This window comes from Oratosquilla oratoria, chromosome 40 (assembly GCF_046742065.1).
Source record: "Oratosquilla oratoria isolate Oo_2021 chromosome 40, ASM4674206v1, whole genome shotgun sequence".
NCBI lineage: Eukaryota > Metazoa > Arthropoda > Malacostraca > Stomatopoda > Squillidae > Oratosquilla > Oratosquilla oratoria.
In genome coordinates this window covers 45,392,698-45,402,697 of record NC_134816.1, presented here as the reverse complement: position 1 = coordinate 45,402,697, position 10,000 = coordinate 45,392,698, and the positions used below count along the sequence as shown (strand labels likewise).

General features: G+C 48.4%; 1 protein-coding gene across 1 annotated transcript in view; it reads right to left on the bottom strand.

Annotated features, from left to right (window-relative positions):
* LOC143020847 (uncharacterized) overlaps positions 1 to 10,000 on the bottom strand; it is a 563,130-nt gene that overhangs the window by 36,900 nt on the left and 516,230 nt on the right. Inside the window, exon 2 of the mRNA XM_076177687.1 lies at positions 1 to 193. This exon is cut by the window's left edge and continues 34 nt beyond it. Coding sequence (XP_076033802.1) covers positions 1 to 193 — 193 coding nt within the window. The remainder of the gene's footprint in view (positions 194 to 10,000) is intronic.

Here is a 10,000-nt window from a genome sequence, read left to right as displayed (position 1 = left end):
AGGTTGGTCATGAGCCCCACAGAAGCTGTGACGTGGGACTTCGTGGGAAGGAAGTGCGGACAGGTGGGACACCGGGGGACGCCTCTTCCGTCCACGTGAGACCCGAGGTCCGTCCCGTCGTGGTCCAGAATGACCCCCTGGTCCAGCTCTCCCCCGTGGTCCACGTGTACCCCGTGGGGGTTGAGGCGGCGACCTGAGGGAGGGAGAGGAGATGTGGGGTCAAGTTAGGTTCTGACGACGAAAAAAAAAAAAAAAAAAAATTATTTATTCAGTGAACATCGAGTAGTACAAGACTTCTGACTGTGACTGTATTTTCTACTAACAAGAAGACGAAGGAGTAAAAGAAAGGAGGAAGAAAGAGACAGTAGAATAAAGAGAGACACGTAGAAAAGAGAGAGAGACAAAGAGTGGAAGATAGAGAAAGAGACAGGGAGAGAGAGGGAGAGACTGGAAGACAGAGAAAGAGAGAGAGAGAGAGAGAGAGAGAGAGAGAGAGAGAGTGAGAGAGTGAGAGAGAGGAAGAGAGAGAGGAAAAGAGAGTGAGACAGGAAGAGTGAGAGAGGAAGAGTGAGAGAGGAAGAGAGAGAGAGAGGAAGAGATAGAGAGAGAGGAAGAGAGAGAGAGAGAGAGAGAGAGGAAGAGATACAGAGTGGAAGAGAGGCAGTGGAAGAGAGACTGAGAATGGAAGATAGAGAAAGAGAGAGGGAGCGAGAGAGAGAATGGAAGAGAGGAAGAGAGAAAGAGAGAGTATAAGGGAGACAGAGAAAGATTAAAATTAGCAATAAATATTATATTCTATGTCGCGATAAAATTCACCTAACAGGATCATTTGTCAAGCGATTTTACAAAAGAAAAACTATTTCATCTGAAATTTATTTTCGGATCGTTTCCCAACACGACATCCTTAAGAAAAAAAAATGAAAAAATAAGAAAAACATAATAAAAAAATGTAAGAACGGGACTGCTTGAAACACAAACAAATGAATAAAGAAATAAACAGAAAATGAAAATAAAAATTTCTTGAAGAACAAGAGGATTTGGGAGAAAAAAAAATGAAAATAAACGTAAAATCAAAATCAAAATTTCTTAAAGAACGAGAGGACTTATGAGAAAAACAAATATATAAACGAACAGATAAATAATAGAAAAAATCTTGAAAAACGAGGACTTGCAAGAAAAAATGAAAATAAACGTAAAATCAAAATCGAAATTTCTTAAAGAACGAGAGGATCTATGAGGAAAACAAATATATAAACGAACAGATAAATAATTAAAAAAAAATAGACAAAACAAATATATAAATGAATAGATAAATAACAGAAAAAATCTTGAAGAACGAGGACTTGCAAGAAAAAATGAAAATAAACGTAAAATCAAAATCGAAATTTCTTAAAGAACGAGAGGATCTATGAGAAAAACAAATATATAAATGAACAGATAAATAATAAAAAAATAGACAAAACAAATATATAAATGAATAGATAAATAAAAAAAAATCTTGAAGAACGAGGACTTGCAAGAAAAAATGAAAATAAACGTAAAATCAAAATCGAAATTTCTTAAAGAACGAGAGGACTTAGGAGAAGAGTACACAGCCCACATTCAATAATTTTTGTTATTTATTTGCTCTGGCTGTCGCCAGGCGATTTTATTCAACCATGGGGGAGGTGGAGGGGGAAACGCTCCCCCCCTCCCCCGAGTCCAGATAGAGCGTCAGAATGGAAAGCTTCGTGTGAATAGGGGTGGGGGGGGGAAGGGAAGAAAAGAAATAAAAAGATAAGAAAAATAAAAGAAAGAAAAAATAAAAGGGAATGAAGGAAAGAAAAGAAATAAAAAGAATGAAGGAAAGAAGAGAATGAAAAGGAAGGAAAGAAAGAGGAATGATGGAATGAAAAGAAAACGGAAGGTAAAAAAAAGGAATGAAGGAAAGAAAAGAAAACTGAAGGAAAGAAAAGGAATGAAGGAAAGAAGAGAATGAAAAATGAAGGAAAGAGGAATGATGGAATGAAAAGAAAACGGAAGGTAAAAAAAAAGGAATGAAGGAAACAAAAGAAATAGAAGGAAAGAAAACGGAAGGAAAGAAAGAAAAAGAATGAAGGAAAGAGAGAGGAAGATGGAATGAAAAGAAAACGGAGGGTAAAAAGAAGGAAGGAAAAAAGAAAACGGAAAGAAAGAAAAGGAATGAAGGAAAGAAAAGAAAGGAAGGAAAGAGAGGAATGGGAAGAAAAGAACGAAAAGAAAGAAAATGAAAGAAAATAAAAGAAATAGGAACGAAAAGGAAAGAAAATAAAAGACATAGGAACGAAAAGGAAAGAAAAAGTAAAGAAAATCGAATGAAAGAATGAAAAAGAAACGAAGGAATTAAAGGAAAAGCAACGAGAGAGAAAAAAGAAAAGAAAAGAAAAAACATTAATTGTTCTGAGGTTAAGATGAATACCATCTATTATTTTCGGTGTTGAACACCAAAGAGACGGCGAATGCCGAATTGAAAGATTGCCTGTAATTAATCAATTAATTCCATTTCGCATTTGATGAACGGTGCGGGCGATATGGTCATCATCATCAGGAGCTGAAATTGGAATAAAACTAAAATATATGATACATTAAGACCATCAATTCTTTCGCCCTTGTCGGAATATCTAAAATAATATCAATCAAACTGTGATCGTATCTTGTATGGGCTGTGTTCGTATGTGTGTGTGTGTGTGTACATTTATGTGAATGGATGTTTATGCATGAATGTTTTTGTGTGTGTGTGTGTGTGTGTGTGTGTGTGTGTGTGTGTGTGTGTGTGTGTGTGTGTGTGTGTTTGTACATTCATGTGAGCGCATGTCTGTGCATGAATGTTCTGTGCATGTGTGTGTGTGTGTGTACATTCAAGTGAGTGCATGTTTATGCATGAATGTGTGTGTGTGTGTGCGTGTGCGTGTGTGTGTGTTGGTATGTGTACATTCATATGAGTGCATATTTATGCATGAATGTTGTGTATGTGTATGTGTGTATGTGTGTGTGTGTATGTGTGTGTGTGTATGTGTGCGTGTGTATGTGTGCGTGTGTATGTGTGCGTATGTGTGCGTGTGTATGTGTTCGTGTGTGTGCGTGTGTATGTGTGCGTGGACTGAGACGAGGCATATATGTACATTCTTATACATATGCGTTAAAATGTGTACATATTTTTTCACACAAAACTTGCCATTTCACTCCCACTGCATGGCGAATTTTGTATAAAAAAATATGCGAGAAACCCGGTCAGTTAAGGCAAGCCGCTGCTAGTTAAGGCAAGCCATTTATCTATTTTTTTATTTTATTTATTTTTCATTTTTTTATTTCTTTTTTTTTTTAAGGGCCGATACTTGGGTCGCTCCCCGCCCGGCCAGGGCTGTCAGGAACCGACGCGGGAATCGAACTCACGACCATCTGCCCGCGAGTTCGACCCGGTATCCGTGTTATCGTTGTCATGCACCTGAGAAAAACGTTATATACGTCATAAACGTTTCTTCGTCACAGTTCCCAATTTCAAACGTTTTGAATATTTTGTTCATACAAACGTTATCTTATGCACCTGAGGAACGAACCCCAGAATTGAACGGAACTGAAACAGACCGAGACCCACAGATTAATAAAATCGCGTGACGGCAGCCTCAATATATATATATATATATATATATATATATATATGCAGAGTCCACTAGGAAAAGGAAAAAACACACGGAGTCCAAGCGCTTCCGTGATATATTCACATTATCAAGGAGTACTCCTTGATAATGTGACTATATCACGAAAGCGCTTGGACTCGGTGTGTTTTTCCTCTTCCTAGTGGATTCTGCAGATTTGTGAGTCACGTGTGACTTGTGAAAGTTGTGCATATTTATATATATATATATATATATATATATATATATATATATATATGATCACTGGGTTAACAGTGATCTTTTACAAATGTGATAGTGGGTTAACAGTGATCTTTTACAAATGTGCTATAACATACTAGTTTCCATATATACATATATATATATATATATATATATATATATATATATATATATATATATATATATATATATATATATATATATATATACATATCAGATCCCAAATGATTGATTTAGTAATCAAACGCTCTTTTTTCAGTCTATAAAGGTTTCCCCTTAACTTAAGAACCTAAGAATGAAGAAGAATGAAGAAGACTGCAAGAGACCATAAGGCCTACACTAGGCAGTTCCATGTCCCTTACCAGCTGCCATCCCATCCATAAAGTTGTTTTCTCTTAAAGCAACCGATAGTTTCAGAAGAATGGACGAGACTGCAAGAGACCATAAGGCCTACACTTGGCAGTTCCATGTTCATTACTACCTGTCATCTCCATCCATAAACTCGTCTAATCATCTCATAAAGCGGCTCATACGCTTGCAGGACTGCGCAGGCTGAACTGAGCGTGTATGAGGGGCTATGCACTCTCAGACTGGCCTGCGCAGTTCTGACATTGTCCGGCGGCCGGACAGGCGGCCTGAGAGTGTGTGGGCACCTTAGAACCACCAGTTGTTTCAACGCTAACTACGTGGTCACTAAGTCTATTCCATTCGTTAACGGCTCTAATGCGTTTACATAACGACAGAGTGAATATACACGAATACAGACACCATAGGATTTAGTTTTATTCTCGTTTTTTAAGTCAAAGGTCAAACCGAGACGCAGGCAAGTCGACGCAGGGGACGCAGCACAGGGCAAAGGCAGACTTCCTGTTGCTGAATTGAAGCACATCTAGAAGCATTTCAAGCGAGAGAAATTGAAAATGTGCTTAGTTCAGCGACATGAAGTCTGCTTTTTGCCTGTGCTGCGTCGACTGTGTCGCCTGCGTCGACTGTGTAGCCTGCGTCTCAGTTTGCGCTTAGACTAAAGCTCGTAAGGTGCTTCATTTCCGTGAATAAAATCAGACGGCGGCAAGAATAGCAAACACAAACATCGAAAACGAAATAGAAAATGGTTTGAGGTCAGCCCACGGGATGGGCGTGGCTCGTGGGCGTAGGAAAGAAGAAAACGTTCACGCCCATGGTGAAAGCTTAGCCTTGCTATCTTCTTACTAACCCCCTCCTCCTCCTCCTCCTCCTCCGCTTCTTTCTCCTCTCCCTCTTCCTTCTCTTCCTACTTCTCATTTCCTCCTCTTTCTCTCCCTCTTCCTCCTCCTCTTCTTCCTCTTCCTCTTCTTCTTCCTCTTCCTCCTCTTCTTCTTCCTCTTCCTCCTTCTCCTCTTCTTCCTCTTCTCCCTGTTCCTCTTCTTCCTCCTCCTCTTCCTCCTCTCCTCTTCTTCCCCCTGCTCTTCCTCCTACTCCTAGCCCTCCTCTTCCTCTTCCTCCTACTCCTAGCCCTCCTCTTCCTCTTCCTCCTCTCCTCTTCTTCCCCCTGCTCTTCCTCCTACTCCTAGCCCTCCTCTTCCTCTTCCTCCTACTCCTAGCCCTCCTCTTCCTCTTCCTCCTCCTCCTCCTCTTGTAACTCCCCACTCCCCTCCCCCGCACCCTCTTCCTCCACCAGCATCACTCCGCTATCTCCAACACTTCCTGATCTCCTCCTCCTCCTCCTCCTCCTCCTCCTCCTCCTCTAGCTGCTCTTCCTCTTCCTCCTCTACCTTTACTTCCTCCACCTCCTTCTTTACCTCCATATCCTCCACATTTTTGGTCCGTCTTCGTCTCCTCCTCCTCCTCCTCCTTCAGCTCCTCTTCCTCCTCCTTCTTTACCTCCATCTCTCATTGTTCCTCCACCATCTGCTGCATTTCCGCCTCCACCTCCTCCCTTACCTGTCACTTGCTATTATACTTCCACCTTATCCTTCTCCTTCTCCTCCCCTCTTCCTCCTCCCCTTCCTCCTCCTCTTCTTACTCATCTTCCTCCTCCCATTATACCTTTGCCTTTTCCTCCTCCCCTTCTTCCTCCTCCTCCTCCCCTTCCTCCTCCTCCTCCTCCCCTTCTTCCTCCTCCCCTTCCTCCTCTCCCCTTCTTCCTCCTCCTCCTCCTCCTCCTCCTCCTTCTTCCTCCTCCTCCCCTTCTTCCTCCTCCTCCCCTTCATCCTCCTCCTCTTCTTCCTCCTCCTCCTCCTCCTCCCCTCGTCTCACTGGATTCAAACTTTTGCGGATTCTTGTGAGTTTGTGAGTCGGGAGAAGGAATACGAGAGTGAGACCGTGAGAACGTGAGTAAAAAGGAGTGAGTGAATAAGTGAGAGAAACGCGTGAGAGTGTGAATGAATGCATGAATGAATAAATTAGTGGACCAATGACCGTGGGAACTGAAGAAGTGATGAATAATGAAGAGTGTAAAAGGCCGACGGGTAGAGAGAGAGGGAGAGAGAGACAGAGATAGAGAAATAGAGGAGAGAGATAGAGAGACACAGCGGGCGACGGGGAGAGAGAGGGAGAGAGAGGGAGAGAGAGAGAGAGAGAGAGAGGAGAGGAGAGAGAGAGAGAGAGAGAGAGAGAGAGAGAGAGAGGAGAGAGAGCGGGTGACGGAGAGAGGGAGAGAAATAGAGAGACAAAGAGAAATAGAGAGAAATAGAGAGAGAAATAGAGAGAGAGAGAACTAAAGATGTGAAGATAAAGATATATATATTCTTTGAAAATGAGAGAAAGAGAGGAAGAAGAGAGGGAAATAAAGGCAAAGAGAGGTCAAGGACGAAAGAGGAGAAGAAAAGGAAGAGAGAAGGAGGAGGAAGAGTATAAGAGAAAAAGAGAAAAGGTGAAATGGGAATCACGTTCAGGAAAGAGAGAAAAGAGAAATAGAGAGAGAGAGAGAGAGAAGAGAGGAAAATATCTGGAGAAGAAAGATGGTAAAATCTTAATCAAAGGTGATAAAAGATAAGGAGAAGGGAGGAGAAAGGTAAGGAAGGGAAGGGGAAGGGAGGGAAAGGGAAGGGAAGGGGAAGGGAAGGGGAAGGGAAGGGGAAGGGAAGGGGAAGGGAAGGGGAAGGGAAGGGGAAGGGAAGGGGAAGGGAAGGGGAAGGGAAGGGGAAGGGGAAGAGAAGGGATGGGGAAGGGAAGGGGAAGAGAAGGGATGGGGAAGGGGGAGGAAGGAAAGGGATGGGGAGGGGGGAAGCGATGGAGAGGGTAGGGGAGAAGGGAGGAAGGGGATGGGGAGAAGGGAGGAAGGGGATGGGGAGAAGGGAGGAAGGGGATGGGGAGAAGGGAGGAAAGGGATGGGGAGGGGAGGGGAGAAGGGTGGAAAGGGATGGGGATGGGAGGGGAGAAGGTAGGAAAGATGGGGAGGAGGAAAGATGGGAGGGGAGGGGAGGGAAGGGTGGGTGGGGAGGGGAGGGGGAGAAGGGAGGAAAGGGATGGGGAGAAGGGAGGAAAGGGATGGGGAGAAGGGAGGAAAGGGATGGGGAGGGAAGGGGAGGAAAGAGGTGGAGAGGGGAGGGGAGAAGGGAGGAAAGGGATGGGGAGGGGAGGGGAGGAAAGAGGTGGAGAGAGGGGAGAAGGGAGGAAAGGGATGGGGAGGGGAGAAGGGAGGAAAGATGGGGAGGGGAGGGGGAGGGAGGGAAGAGGTGGGGAGGGGAGGGGAGAAGGGAGGAAAGGGATGGGGAGAAGGGAGGAAAGGGATGGAGGGGAAGGGGAGGAAAGGGATGGGGAGGGTAGAAGGGAGGAAAGGGATGGGGAGGGGAGGAAAGTTATGGGGAGGGGAGGGGAGAAGGGAGGAAAGATGGGGAGGGAAGGGTAGGGGAGGAAAGGGATGGGGAGGGGAGGGGAGAGGGGAGAAGGGAGGAAAGGGATGGGAAGGGGAGGAAAGTGATGGGGAGGGGAGAAGGGAGGAAAGATGGGGAGGGGAGGGAGGGAAGAGGTGGGGAGGGGAGGGGAGAAGGGAGGAAAGGGATGGGGAGGGGGGAAGTGATGGAGGGGGGAAGTGATGGATAGGGGAGGGGAGGAGAAGGGAGGAAAGGGATGGGGAGGAGAAAGGAGGAAAGGGATGGGGCGGAGAAGGGAGGAAAGGGATGGGGAGGGGAGGAGGGAGGGATGGGGAGGGGAGGGGAGAAGGGAGGAAAGGGATGGGGATGGGAGGGGAAAATGGATGGGGTGGGGAGGAAAGGGATGGGGAGGGGAGGAAAGGGATGGGGAGAGGGGAAAGGGATGGGGAGGGGAGGAAAGTGATGGGGAGGGGAGGGGAGAAGGGAGGAAGTGATGGGGAGGGGAGGGGAGAAGGGAGGAAAGATGGGGAGGGGAGGGGAGGAAAGGGATGGGGAGGGGAGGGAGGGAAGGGATGGGGAGGGGAGGAAAGGGTATGGGGAGGGGAGGAAGGAAAAGAGGTGGGGAGGGAGAGGGGGAGAAGGGAGGAAAGGGATGGGGAGGAGGGAGGATAGGGATGGGGAGAAGGGAGGAAAGGGAGGAGGGGAAGGGGAGGAGGGGGACAAGGGAGGAAAGAGATGGGGGGGGAGGGGAGGAAAGGGATGGGAGGGGACGAAAGGGATAGAGAGGGGAGGGAGGGGAGGGGTGGGGAGGGGAGAAGGGAAGAAAGGGATGGGGAGGGGAGGGGAGGAAAGAGGTGGAGAGAGGGGAGAAGGGAGGAAAGGGATGGGGAGGGGAGGGGAGAAGGGAGGAAAGGGGAGGGGAGGGGAGGAAAGGGGAGGGGAGGGGAGGAAAGGATGGGGAGGGGAGGGAGGGAAGAGGTGGGGATGGGAGGGGAGGAAAGTGATGGGGAGGGGAGGGGAGGAAAGTGATGGGGAGGGGAGGGGAGAAGGGAGGAAAGAGATGGGGAGGGGAGAAGGGAGGAAAGGGATGGGGAGGGGAGGGGAGGAAAGTGATGGAGAGGGGAGGGAGAAGGGAGGAAAGGGAGGAGTAGGGAAAGGGGAGGAAAGAGGTGGAGAGGGGAGGGGAGGAGGGAGGAAAGGGAGGGAGGGGAGGGAAAGTGGGGGAGAGGTAAAACCAGGAAATGGGTGAAGAGTTGAGGGGAGTTGAGTTGAGGGGACATTGAAACGAATAGATCGAACGAGTTAACTGATATAGAGGGAGGGAAGAGGGGGTGGAGGGAGGGTGGAGGGGGTGGAGGGAGGGTTGAGGGGGAGGGGAGGGGGGAGAGGGATGAGGGGGAAAGGGGGAGACAGGGAGGGGAAGAGGGGGAGGGGGAGGGGGATGGGGAGAGGATTGAGGGGGATGGGGAGAGGATTGAGGGGGATGGGGAGAGGGGGAGGGAATGGGGAGGGGGAAAGGGTTGAGAGAGGATGGGAGAGGGGAGACGGGGGATGGGGAGAGTGGGAGATGGGGGATAGGGAGAGGGAGGAGAGGGTTGAGGGAAATGGGGGAGAGGGAGGAGAGGGATAGGGAGAGAGTGAGAGGGTTGAGGGGGATGGAGAGAGGGGGAAAGGGTTGAAGGGGGATGGGGAGAAGGGGAAAGGGGCTGAAGGGGGAGGGTTGAAGGGGGAGGGTTGAGGGGGGATGGGTGAGGGGGATGGGGAGCGGGGGAGAAGGTTGAGGGGGAGGGGAGTGGCAAGGGGAGAGTTGAGGAGAATAGGGAGGGGAGACGGGGGATGGGGGGAAGAAGGGGAATGGGGAGAGGGATGAGGGGGGAGGGGGAGAGGGGTGAGAGGGATGGAGAGAGGGATGGAGAGAGGGAGAGGGGTGAGGGAGAGGGTGAGACGAGGAAGGTGGAGAGGGGGAGGGGGAGAGGGAGAGGGGGAAGGAGGGAGAGGGGGAGGAGGTTGAGGGGGAGGGGGAAGGGGAGAGGGCAGAGGAGAATAGGGAGAGACGGGGGATGGGGGGAAGAAGGGGAATGGGGAGAGGGGAGAGGGGTGAGAGGGATGGAGAGAGGGAGAGGGGAGACGAGGGGGATGGGGAGACGAGGGGGATGGGGAGAGGGAGAGGGGGAGGAGGTTGAGGGGGAAGGGGAGAGGGTAGAGGAGAATAGGGAGGGGGAGACAGAGGATGGGGGAAGAAGGGGAATGGGGAGAGGGATGAGGGGAGAAGGGTGAGTGATGGAGAGAGGGAGAGGGGAGACGAGGGGGAGGGGGAGACGAGGGAGGGGG